Source organism: Erithacus rubecula, assembly GCF_903797595.1.
Source record: "Erithacus rubecula genome assembly, contig: scaffold_362_arrow_ctg1, whole genome shotgun sequence".
NCBI lineage: Eukaryota > Metazoa > Chordata > Aves > Passeriformes > Muscicapidae > Erithacus > Erithacus rubecula.
Genome location: NW_027635970.1, coordinates 32391 through 45956, shown reverse-complemented (window position 1 = coordinate 45956; position 13566 = coordinate 32391). Strand labels below are relative to the sequence as shown.

Genomic DNA, 13566 nt, shown 5'->3' with positions numbered 1-13566 from the left:
TAAGAATCCCGCTGTGTGCATTTGATGCCACATCTGGGATGAGATTATAGATAAATAAATGAAAAGGAAAAAGAACAAAAGAAAATACAACCCTGAAATCCCATGAACTGTAACTTTTTAAAGCTTTGGATATACAGTGCTTGAGGAAAATGGAAGAAGTTAAGATATTTTGTACAAATATATTAGAAAAGAATACAGTGCATTTGGAGTACAAAGACTCCCAGAGTTTTATTGGCTGTGGTTGTTGTCAGTGTTAACAAAACACACAGTGAACACGGCCCCAGTCTGTCACTGTCACATGTTGAGCATTTGCAGATGTAAATCCCCATCGTGTGTCAGAAATATGACATTTTGCAACCAAATAAAAACACACAGAAACTTGGGACTCACAGAACTTTCTGCCATGTACCATAGCTCTGGCCATAGCTTCTGTTCAGCGTCACAGCTGCCCAGTGGATAAAGGGAGTTTTTAAAACCATATGTGCTGTGAAAATGGGGCTGTTTATGTAATGATAGTTTATTGAATGGGAGCTTTGCAAAAAATTGACTGTGCTGTGCAGTGTCCAAGAGGGTGACACACAAAGGAAGTGGCAGGCACAGCCATCATAACCTGAAATCCCATTATCAGATTTTTGTGGAAGTGGAATCAGTTTTTCAGAGGTCAGTATTTTATTGCTGCCAAAAGAACCCATTTTGTACATACCAGAAGAGGCAGAGTGATGAGAATTGGTGATTGCCCAGTATTTATTGTTCCTCAGTACCAGTGTGATAATTGGGTTTGTCACTCATCTGCAGTGGGTGAATTGCATGGGTGGCATTAGGCCTTGCTGCTTTTTCCCCTCAGGAGACACCATTTGTTGTGACAACAGGTATTTGTGTCACATACCCTGGTTTGGGTGTGTGAGGGATGTGTTGCACCCTCACCTTGGTGTGCAAGCACACAAATGTGTTCAGCATATGTGGCTGAGCTGAGCTGGCTGTGGCCAAGTTCCTCCTCTGCAGGGTCAGGGGCAGCTGCCAAAGGGCTGTAAAGCACCCCTAAATGCTGACAGTCCCCGTGTTTCAGCACAACTTTGAGGTTTGAAGAGATGTGGCCATGGGTGGTGTGTAGGTTTTGATTGTGGATGCACATTTCTTTTGTGATTCCATGGATTTTCTTTTCTGAGCAACAGTGGTTGTGTGACGGGCTGCCTGTGCTCCTGGCTCATCCATTAAACTAGAACATCAACCACCCTTCTCTCTCTGACTTAATAAATATTTTAATATTTCATCAATATTTAATAAATAAAAAACTACCAGCACTACAGAATCAAAATGTAAAGGGGCTTTTTTGGCTGTTATTTGGAACAGAGTTGGGAAAAGTTAAGAAGCCTTTAGTGCCTCTTGGATTCCTCTCTGATTTAGCCTTGTAGGAAACGTGGTAATGCCTGGCTTTGTGTTGTTCTGGTTTAAAAGCAAACCACTGGATTCTCTGATTTACATAGCAGAAATTATTTTGCTATTATTCTATTTACATTAGTGTTTCCTTGTGTATTTGTTAGGCAAATGAATTCCTTGTTAAATGGCTGGGAAGAGGATTTTGAAACACTGGGATTAGTTCCTTTCTTTTGGAAGAAATAGTTAACAAATAGGAAAATGCTCGTGGAGAGCCGAGTTTCTGGCAAGCCCTGCTGGTACAGAGTGTGCTGAGCTGGAAATGTTGCCGAGTTAGCACAAACTGTCTGATATAAAAAGCACGTTTTTGTTATAAACACTGCCTGCTCAACAGAGTTGTTGGTCTTACAGAACAGCTTTAAACAGGGACTGTTGCTTTTGAGTAATGTTAAATATTTGTCTTCTGGTGAATGTTTTCTTAGGAAAAATCACTGTAGATAGCAAACAAACCAATTCTTTTATTATCCAGTATAAGTGCATTTGAACTTCCTTGTTTTTATCTTGACTGTTTCACTTGAATTTCTATGTTTTTGGAGGAGTTATTTTTCACTTGAAAAAGTTTTGGGTTATTTTTCTTCAAAAAGATTTGTGCGGGTGTCTTCAGATTTCAAAACAGGCTTTGTTCTTTCTGAGCTTTGTCTTTTTGTTTTTCTGGCTTTGTACTGACACTTTGTGGCTGTTTCTGTGGTGTTTCAAATGACAGGAGTCACAACAGTAATGGAAAATAGCAACTTAAATAAACATTTTCAGGAAGTATAAAGCAGGGTGAGTGTGGAAACCTTCCCCAGCTCAAACCCTGTACAAATGTTCTCTACATCTCTGCCCTGGGTTTATAGGATAGAGATATGAGGCTTTTAGATTTATTTTCTGTGGCTTTTTTTCAATAGTAAATGCTGTAAACAAGTTGTCTCTAGACACTGTGTTTTGTGAACAATCTGGTGGGTATTAACTTATAATAAGCAGCAAATTTTCTCTTTATTGTACAGGGTTATTGGTGTATTCTCAATTCTAGGCTGTGTCACCATTCCTCACTTGATCCTGCAGTGTAGAAATTACTTTTTCCAGCTGTCTCTGTGTACACAATCAAGGAGGTGATGCCATCTTTTTTGTTTGTTTGTTTGTTTGTTTGTTTGTTTTTGTTTTGTGTGGTAGTACATAGTAAGAACAGGATGGAAAAAAGATAATTTTGTAGCCAAGTTAAATTTTTTTAGTTATGATAGCTGGTTTAGAGTCAGGGAGGATAATTTCTGAGCTATCTGAAGATTTGTGGCTATGTTGGAAGAAGAATGTAATTTCTCTTTAAAACTCCCTTTCAATACCTCACCTATCCCTGCCCCCTGTCCCTCCAGGCTCTTGTTTCATTTAGGTCATCTCCAAGTGCCCACTTGGAAGAAACTTTTTGGAGGGCAAAAAGGGGAAAAGGGGCAGCTCTGGGTTTAGATTGTAACTGAGCAACATGTTTATCCTCTCTTTAACAACAAGGCAAATCTAATTACTTAATGCTTAACCAATGAATCAAAGCAAAGCCTTTTCCTTTGTGCAAATTAAGTAGGGAATATAATTATTTAAATATCCAACAAGATTCTGGAAAATTTGATTAAACCTGCTAAGAAAACCTCATGAAATGCAGGAGAGGTGAAGGAAGAATTACACTGCAATTGAACATAAATAATTATTTTTATCAAATAGCAGTGCTCAGTAATGATATGTGTGACTATATTTCTGTTCTTTGCTTATTTTGTTGGGGTCTTTTTTTTTTTACTTCTGTAAGTGTCAGTCTCCTGCTGTCTGTTCTGGGGAGATGCTATGCAGTCAAATATTTTTTGAGTAAGGAAAAAAGGAACGTATTTTTTGCTGATAATCCACCCAGACATCAAGGGAAGAAAATATCAAAAGGAATCTTACTAGAAGTCAGCTAATTTTGTTTGAAAGATCTAGAAATTGCAGATCAGTCTGAAAGGAAGTTGGAAAACTGTTGCTCTCCCTGTAAAACATGGCCTTTTTCACTTTAAATGCTGCATTTTGAGAGCCTCTAGGTGTTTGTCCTTGCACACTCACCCTGTGTGGATTCCTGTGCCTTGCCACTGGGTAAATGATTAGCAATGGGAAAATGTTACACAATAAATACTTTGGAATGTTAATTGTAAATCTAATTATTTCCTTCTAAAATGAACCTGAGGCAAATTTCTGGTAACTGCTACTAGGAGGCATGGGAGGTGGGAGTATAAAGTAGCTGAAACTTGGGGCATTTGAAACAGGATCTGGTGGTTTGGGCAGAAAGGAGACTTTCCATTGCAATTTCTAAGACCTTTTGGAGGATAATTGAAATGGGGATTTTGTTTCAGAATACTCCTTGTCTTTATTTTAAATGTGTTTCATGGAGTCACACAATCATTTAGGTTGGAAAAGACTTTTAAGGTCAGGATATTTTGCAGCTTATAATGGAACAGATCATGGGATCAGATTATGAAGCTGATGCATTTCTCTCAGAAATAGTTTTAATTAAACAGTTGGAATTTTGGATCAAAAATCTATTTGGAAAACAGAAGGAAATGCAGTTTTGGCTTCCTGGGTTTGGTGAGGGGATGTATGGGCAGCAATAGCTCTTGTGTCAGTCAGTGCTCATTTGGTCAGAACTCACCTCCTCTGACACCTGGTTAAAAACCTAACACACAGAAAGCTCACAAACCCAACAGCTCATACCTGGTTTGAAGTTTTCAGCTCCTCTCTTTTTAAATATAACCTCTAAATTTAAATATCTTCAAATGTAATGTCCAGTGTAATACAATATGAGCAGTAACCTTGCATGAGTGCAAGACTCCCAAAAGAAATCAGGGAAATGCTGAAGTTAGCAACAAAACTGAAAAAATAAAAAAAATCAAGCAATGTTTTTACTACAAATTCTTATTTTGCTACTAATAATTTAGGGACTTATTTGCTGTTTTCTAAAATAAATGAGAAATTATGCAATTAAGGGCTTTGCAAAACAAAAGTTCTGCCAAAGCATAAACAGTTGTGTATTTGTATCCCTGTGTGCCTTCAAAACCGGGAAGTCAGGATTATCCTTCCTGTTGAAAATGGAACATAAAACTTACCCTGAACTCCTAGTGAGTATCTGAAGCTCTGTGTGTGTTGAAGGTGGATGTAAGAGGTGCTGATGATCGTGGAGAGGAATAAAGATGTTCTAAATTGGGTTAGAAATTACTCCTTCCCATCCCCTTTCAGTGTTTGATACAAAAAATGAATCTGGTGGAAGATCTCCGCTCATTCTGCCCCAGCAAACCACAAGAAGAGAAGCTGTTTTTAACTAGATGACATATTTAGTAGTTGCCTTGCCAAAAAACCTTTTTTTTCTTTCAAACTGGAAATAGTTTTTGTTCTATAATAATGATCATTTTATCTGCATTGTTTTTTTTTTTTTTTCTCTCTCTCTCTGAAGCTGGTCCCATCTTTGTGGAAGTTTATTTTTGTAAGGCTTTTCCAGATTTAGGAACTGCATTTGATGACTCATAGTATTTTTTTTCCTTTGCTTTCTGCCAGGTAGGAGCAGCTGTGTACTTGGTAATTAGCTTACTCTGCCTTTGCTTAACCACTGTGCTCTCACTGTGTTCTGGCTGAGGGGGGAAAACACTGCATTTTTCTCCTGTTTGTTTTTTGTGTTCAGTCTACAAAAGCCAGTTTTACCAAGCCCTTGAAACAGCCAGAATATTTAAACAGAGCATCAAAGTAAAAGGAGAACTGTAGAATTGCTGTAAATAATTCTTTTCCCCCCCTCTCTGTGTTCCCTTTCTCTGAACATGGTCATTCTGGACAGAATTGTAACAGCACAGAGGCAACAAAAAGCAGATGGTTACTATAGTTTCAGTGAATGGAGCCAGTTTTACCTGGCTGAAGGTATTTTCTAATTTCTGTCCTCTTGCCTGACATTGATGAAAGGCCTTTTTGAACGCATTGAAGTCCTGGCTGTTTTTATATAACATTTGATCTCTTTTACCTATAAAAGCACAAGGATCATCTCTGATGTTTTTAAATACATCCTTATGCCCAGGGCTTTATTGCCACTGTGGTTGGTTCACATCTGTGGAGGAGCACAGCCTCTCTCCTTATGCTTTGTCCAGAGAAGCTGTGGCTGTCCCATCCCTGGAAGTGTCCAAGGCCAGGTTGGACAGAACTTGGAGCATCCTGGGGTAGTGGAAGGTGTCCCTGCCCATGGCAGGGGGTGGCAGTGGGTGGGCTTTAAGGTCCCCCCAACCCAGTCCATGATTCTGTAATTCAGTGACAAACCACACCTGTAACCGTGGACAGAGTTGGATTCACTTGAACTTTAGCAAAGAAAGCAGCAGCCACAGCTTCCTTGTGCCCAGCTGGGGCTGTGCTATGGGAAATTAATTGGGATTGCAGAGGAAGTGATTAGATGATATTTTCAGGAAGCTGCAGTATGTCTGTGGTCATCTAGTGAACGATGGTCAGGATGAACCTGTGTTATGATCAAATAGACACCTGAAGATGTGAAAGGGGTTTAGTTTGCTGTTGTTTCATTAAATGAGCATCTGTTGCAGCCTTGTTATTTTAAAGCTGATTTTACCATGTTAAATCTGAATTTTCTTTGCAAGTTGTATGAAGCATACCTATCTCCTTCTCCATATGTGGCTTCTTCTGTTGTGAGGTTGTAATGTCTTCTGTGTGAAACTCGCTGTGTCCTCCCCTAATACATTGTCAGGTCTGTGACACCTGATTTGGGAGCTGTGAGTAGCTATGATCCCAGCTGAAACTCCTGTCACTTGAGGGGTTCAGGAGGAAGATTACTCAGCAACAGCCTCCCCTCCACCAGGATAAAGGACCTGCACAAACATCTGCCAAGGAGAATTGCTAGAGATGGCCTTTGCATTATCTATAACATTTTCCTTTGCTTAGTGTTTAATATTGAAGCCTGAAGTGGGTAGAAGAGTTTTTGCAGAGCATAAGGGCTGGCAGCAGCATCCCCAGGTGGGTCTGTGCATTGTGCCATTGCCAGATGCACATGGATGTGCTTTATTCCTGTTCCTGGCATTGTAGAGCAGAGTTTGACAGAAATGAGCTATTTTAGTGTGGGCACACAAGTGCAGGTACCAGTGTTCAGGCAGAGGGCTAAAAATTGCAGCATGAATCTTTGATTTAAATTCCATGCAAGTTTCATAAAACTTGCATGACTTTCTGAGAGCAAAATTGCAAAACACTCGAAAAACAAAGTCCAAGAGAAGCTTTGTGGTTTAGGTTTGTTAAATTCTTCTTTCCCTACCCCCTGTGCCTTGTTCTGAACCTCTCGTCAGGAGTTTGGCATCAGGGGAGACAAAGGACATTTTACAAGGTCTCTGACTGTAAGGAGATGTGGCCAGTGGGGCTTTGGGGTTTGTTGTGTTTGTTTTCTTTTTTCTTTTCCCAACCCTTATCTGCCAGCTGCTTGATGGCAGGAATTTACTGCAGAGCTCTGACCTCTGCCCTGCTGGCCCAGGCACAACCTGGAGTAACACTTTAAACCCTGAGTAGCTCTGTAGTAGTTGGCAGACTCTCATGGAAAAGAATTTTTGTGCAGAAGCCATACCCAAAAGTATTTTTCAACTTAAAAAAAAACCATTCTTCATAAATTCAGGTGTTTTAATCAGAATTGGTGCTTACTGTGGCATCATTGCAGTGGTTCCTCTCTGGAATTGCTGAGGTTTTTGGCTCATGACTTGAGTTTGTAAGCTATGGGGAAGCAGAAACCTTTTGGCTGATATTTTTAAATTACTTTAGTAGATGTGGAGTGTTTTTATGAATCCACACAAATATATATATTTAATATATAGGAAAAGCAGCATTTGGTTTGAGTACTAAGCATCTGTTGTGCTTCAAATTCAATTAGCAACTCAACATCTTCATAAAAATACCCAGGACTGTTCATAGTTAATGAGTGATTAATTTTATTAAGGTGCTCACTTGGGGTGTGCGCGGGCATGTGAATCCAGAACATTCTTGGAGTTTGCTAATTGTACACTACTCATAGTGTATTAAAAATCAGAGATTTTAGTATTCCTCTGTACTGTGCATTGTGACTTTGGCATTTCTCAGGTGTTCATTTTGGCAGTAGTGCTGGTTTTTATCATTTTTTCAGTATTTGAATTGGCATGTAGAACTGAGAGGAGTAAACAATCCCAACTATTTTAAACTACAGTTATGGTTTGTTTTTTAAGATTGGATGAAAATCAGCTTAAACCTCCTTTGTGCCAACACTGGAATAGCAAGTAAGGAAAGAATTACCATTTAAAAAACAGTGACTGTGAAGAATCTGCAAGTGAATTGTTTTGATTAATTGGTACCACCTTGAGCTGATGGGATTTTATATTAAAATTTATTCCTTATTTTAGGGAACAGATTTTTCCTTGATAGGTGTTACTGTGACTGTAATAGTGCTTTTGCTTTAGAAAATCGTCAGTTTTGTTGTCTTTCATGCTCTCTGTAAAATGCCAGCATAATTTGGCATTAATCCACCTGGATTTTTTTCTTATTTTCTTGCTCTGTAAGGAAAGACAGAGCAACTGAAATGGTTACAAACATAGGAGAGATGATGGGAGCTGGAGCAGGACAGGCAGAGCCTGGGAGGTTGATGGCTCCTCAGGGAGTTCACTGGTGATAAAAGGTTTGGAGGAGTGGCTGATTCCCTGAGGGCTGTGCAGCTCTTCAGAGGGTCTAGATAGGTGGGAGAGAGATGGGCAGAGAGGAACCTTTGGAAATCCCACACAGGCAAATGCAGATCCTGCACCTGAGGAGGAACAAGACCAGCACCAGCAGAGGCTGGGGTGGCCTGTGGGAATCAGCTCTGTGGAGAAGGGCTGGGGTGTATATGAGTACATGGGGTGGAATTTCAGAAATTAGGTGTCCTGTCTGAGACTGAAGGCTTTGCAGAGCTGCAAAGACACCAGAACAGTTGCAGCTATAAAAGCCAACAGAGAACAGGTTTTTTTGGTATAGAGAATGAGTGTCAAAATCAAAGGCAGGATAGGAAATAATGTGAATTATTATTAGGGAACAGAGATGACCCTGGTGCTTTGTAGGTATAAACCTACTCAGAATTCAGTTGTTGTCTTGAATTTTCCACCCACACCTTCCCCTATCTCAAAATTTGGCTTTAATAAATGCCATTTATAGATGCTCTGGCTGGAAGCCAGGGGGACACTTCTGAGAGAAACTGGTGCCAGGACAGGAAAATCCTGCCGAGGGTTGCTATTTCCAGTTAAAAGGTTGGTTAGACTCAAACACTGAGGAGGCTTTACACAATCTGTGGGGAGGGAAATGCATGATTCAACAGTGTTTCCAGTTAAGAAAGTTATTAACTATTCCTAGTCTTGTCCCTTCATCTTCAGGGAGCAGCTGTTCAAATCCAACCAGGCAAAACTTGAGCAGCTTATCTAAACCAGGTGGCATGAAAGGAACTTTGGTGTGCAGAAGAAAATAAGTTTTGTCTCTAGGCAAACAGATTGGTGCAGGGTTTATCTGTGGCTCTGCACTCCTGTGGACCCCAAGAGCAGCCAGGTGCTGATAACTATCAAAGAGAGCTGGGGCCGACTCAGGCAGCCTGTTCCTAATCCAAAATACAGCCTTTAGCCCGGATGGGAACCTGAGGTGGCACGTTGGAATCACAGAGCTTGATCATTCCATGTGGTGCAGTAATCCTGTGGTATTTCAAATTCATGCTTTTACTGCTGAGCCTGATTCCTGGCAGATTGGCTTGGGTGGAACAGGGGATGCTGAGGGGACCATGACTCCAGTGCTGTTCAGCAATTCCTGTTCAACCCTGCCAGCCTGGCCTGGAGCTGCACATCCCAGGCCTCACATGCTGAAATGAATCAAAGTTGTTTAGTCTGCTTGAGTAACCAGCATTCTGGGGTCAAATAAAAATTCTCTGTGAAGCAGATGGAGGGAGCAGTTCAGCCCTAATTGCTCAGCTTGCTTCAGGTTTCCACAGCTCACTTTTTATGTAAAAGCAATATCAGCTTTTGAGAAAAGAAATTAATAGATAATAACTAGATTAATAAAAAGTTCATTAAGAAAAAAATAATTATTAAAAGTTTATTAAGAATCTGCTGGAACTTCAGCTGTTTTCCTACTTCGTCCTGCAGAGGATGTATCCTGGATGAAGTTCTGGAGGCTGGCACTGAAATGTCAGATCTTTCTCCACTTGGGTCTTGACCTCTTCAGAGCTTGGCCTTGAAGGGCGAATACTTTCTTCATCATCCTCCAAGTCTTCTTTTTTCCCTTCTTCTTTTCCTTCTTCTTAATTGCTACTACTATGATTTCTTCTTACTCTTACTCTTATTCTTCTTATTCCTATTTTAATTTTTATTCTTATTTCTTCTATTTCTTCTTCATCCTATTCTTACTCTTCTAATTCTATTCTTCTGATTAATCTTATTAACTTGTTATGCTTGCTGTCATTCCTATCCTATTTTATATTCTTATATTAATAATTTTTTTTCACTTAACACTACTACTATTTCTTCTTATCATCTTCTTATTCCTATTCCTATTCTCTTATTTGTATTCTCTTATTCCTATTTTTCCTATTTTTTTAACGACTGCTATTTCTTAGGCTCCAGTTGCATTTGTGTTTGCAGTGTGTCTCCGTGGGCCCAGCTGCCGTGTGCAGGTGGGTGTGGCGCTGGCACAGACTCTCGTGGTGTGGCTGTGAGCTGCGGCAGGAGCAGCACAGCAGTGTCCCCAGGGCCCGCAGCGCCCGCAGCGCCCGTCTGAAGGGGCCAGGCCGTGTGCTGGGGCAGCCAGCTGCTGCTGGGGGGCCTGGGCAGCTGAAGGGACAGAGGCAGGGAGGGACTCTGGCTCCTGCTCCTCAAGCAAGGTCTCCTGAGGGGCAGGCTCACACAGCTCGTCTTCTGCAAGGGGTGCCAGGCCTCGGGCACTGCTGCCATCTTCCTGCTGCTCCAGGATGCGGAGTTCATCCTCAAGGATGTTGAATTCGTCCCAGTCATTGATGCTGAGTTCGTCCCAGTCATTGATGCTGAGTTCATCCAGGTCATCCTCCTCCTGCGACACAGGAGTAGCCCCGAAGCTGGAGATGAAGCTGGTGATGCTCAGCTTTGAGTCACAGGTGACATATGTGAAGTCATTGCTGCTGTTGTCACTGTTGACTTCCTCCATGGAAACATACAGCTCCTCACTGCTGGAGCCCCAGACGCTGGTCTCTCCATCAGACAGCTCTGGTATATCACCTTGGCACTCTTGGAATAGCTCCATCTCAGTGTAGTGTTCCCCCATGTACTGGGGCAGCTCTGGGTCATGGAACTCCTTTTCCGCTCGGGGCAGCTCTCCCGGTTCCGTATCTCCGCGCTGCACCCGCAGGGCCACCATGAGCAGGGACACGCTCCCGGCTCCGCATGGGGATGCTTCCTTGCCTGCTGCTGCTTGTACCACTTGGTGCGATTCACGTCCTGTAGACTCTTCCTGTGGGTGAAGCTCTTGGGCCTGAACTTGTGTCCACAGGGAAGGCTTGACATCCATGTCAGGTTTCTTTTCTTCTGTGATGAGACAGGGCCCCTTCTCCTCAGTGTCTGGCTGGGCCCAGACTGAGGCACCCACTGCTCTCACCATGGGCCCACCGTGGGCCTGGGCTCGGCCCCAGCTGGGCAGGGGGCTGGCTGGCGAGGAGGAGCTGGGCTTGGCTTTGCCGTCCTCCATCGTTGAAGGCCTCTAGCGCCAACAGGTCCCAGGAGCTGCTTCCTTCTGTAAGAACGGCTCTCACGGGACTGGGCACCCCAGGCCTCTGCACCCCTTATATACCCCTCAGCCAGCGTTGGGCTCTCCCATGTCACAAAGGTCTCTGGGTTCCACGTTGCCAAGTGTCACCAACGGCCACACCCGGTGCCCCTTCAGCAGCTGAGCCCGTTGGCAGTTGCATGGAATATAGAATTTATAGAATGGCTAGATTGGAAGAAACCTTCAAGATCATCAAGTCCAGCCCATGTCCTAACACCTCAACTAGACCATGGCACCAAGTGCCATATCCAGTCTTTTTTAAAACACATCCAGGGATGGTGACTCCACCACTTCCCTGGGCTGACCATCCCAGTACTTTATCATTCCTTCCATGAAAAACTTTCTCCTAATATCCAAACTAATTTTCCCTTGACACATCTTAAGACTGTGTCCTCTTGTTCTGTTGGTTGCTGTCTAGTGAAAGAGACCAACCCCACCTGACTGCAGCCGCCTTTCAGGGAGTTGTAGAGAGTGATAAGGTCACCCCTGAGTCTCCTATTTTCCATAATAAACAACCCCAGCTCCCTCAGCCATTCCTCACAGGGTTTGTGGTCCAAGCCCCTCACCAGCCTTGTTGCCTCCTCTGGATGCACTGAAGCATCTCAATGTCCTCCCTAAACTGAGGGGCCAGAACTGGACACAGCACTCAAGGTGCAGCCTCACCAGTGCTGAGTACAGGGGAAGAATGAGCTCCCTGCTCCTGCTGGCCACACTATTCCTGATCCAGGCCAGGAGCCATTGGCCTTCTTAGGCACCTGGGCACACTGCTGGCTCATGTCCAGCTGGTGTCCATCAGTGCCCCCACATCCCTTTCTTCCTGGGCACTGTGCAGCCACACCATACCCAGCCTGTAATGCTGCAGGGGGTTATTGTGGCCAAAATGCAGGATTTGACACTTGGACTCATTAAACTTCATCCCACTGAACTCTGCCCATCCATCCAATTGGTCCAGGTCTCTCTGCAGAGCCCTTCTACCTTCCAGCAGATTCACATATGCTTTCATCTTATTGTTGTCTGCAAATTTACTAATGAAAGACTCAATACACAAATGCATGTCATCAATGAAAACATTGAACAGAACAGATGCCAGCACAGACCCCGGGGGGACACCACTGGTGACTGATTTCCAGCTGGATGCAGCACCATTCACCAGCATTCTCTGGGCCTGGCTGTCCAGCCAGTTCTCAACCTAACACAGAGTGGTCCTGTCCAAGCCACAGGACTGTCTAGAAGGACTGCTTTGAGGATGGGAACTGAAGGGATGGGCAACTTCTTTTATCAAGGACATTTTATTATTCTCTTTATCGTTTTTATTGTTTCGCTCATCATTCCATGTTTAAATAATTGTTTGCAAACATCTGTAGGAGAAGCCTTTTTAATAAAAAAGAAAGGGTAGTTGTGGGAGCCCTGGAACATGCCTGAGGGGCAGAAATCATCATACTCGGGAGAAAGAAACCCTAAAACCTGTTGGAGGGACACTAAGGACATTAAAAAGAACTACTTCCACCGTACAGCCCTTTGTGGTTTTATTTTAATGTACCAGAATTCTGTTTTCCTGCTTGGCCCGTTGGCCTCTCCACCCCTTTTTCCCCCTTATATGTATGTTCCCTAAAATGTTCTCTTTTCCCTGGTCACCCATTGGCCCCATTCTGCTAAAGAGCCCTTCCCCATTTTACGCTATTGGTTGTCCCCCTTTTCCCTGCCACTGCCCCACCCCTGACATGTCAGTCCATCGGCCCTGATGCTCTGCTCCATCCCCTTTCTTGCCTGTATTTGAACCTCGACACTCCACTTTTCCTTGTCTTTACCCCTGGACCCTTCACTGGTGCTTGCAATAACCTGCCCTGTGGAACCCCATTCAAAGAGTCTTCTTGCTTCTCCTTCATTTGTTGCCTGGATTATCTGCAGTGTGTGGGTTTGCTTTTCCCAGTGAGCCTGCCTGTGCCACTGAAGTGACTTTCCTCCTTCACTGGAGACACTTTTGGAGGGTTTTGGCACCTCACCACCACCTCACACCACAACATCTCACACCCCAAGCAGGGCCTGTTCCTTTTTCCCCATACAACACACACTGGCCACAAGGAATGCAACGCTCATGGCTTTAGCACATTTCTCCCAAATGAATGACTCCAGTGTGATGAAAGGGACGAAATTCTGACTGCTCAAACCAAGAGCCTTATTTCCACCTGTTCAACAACGTCTCAGAGTCCAGCCCAGAGGAGCAGACAGAGTAGATTTAAATAAATGAAAACTGTATTTCTAACTGAATTCAGTAAAAACGAAAGTATATACAATAAAACTATGTACATGAAGAAACAAGTCTCTGCATCGGTCTGTTGGATCGTTGCC

At 43.1% G+C, this 13566-nt stretch overlaps 1 protein-coding gene across 1 annotated transcript in view; it reads left to right on the top strand.

Moving 5' to 3' along the window:
• Positions 1 to 4582, top strand: part of LOC306816094 (uncharacterized protein) — a gene marked incomplete at its 3' end in the record, with an annotated part of 8985 nt that extends 4403 nt beyond the window's left edge. The window contains exon 7 of the mRNA XM_079332583.1: positions 4573 to 4582. Within this exon, the coding sequence (XP_079188709.1) occupies positions 4573 to 4582 (10 nt within the window). The remainder of the gene's footprint in view (positions 1 to 4572) is intronic.
• Positions 4583 to 13566: the final 8984 nt, after the last annotated feature.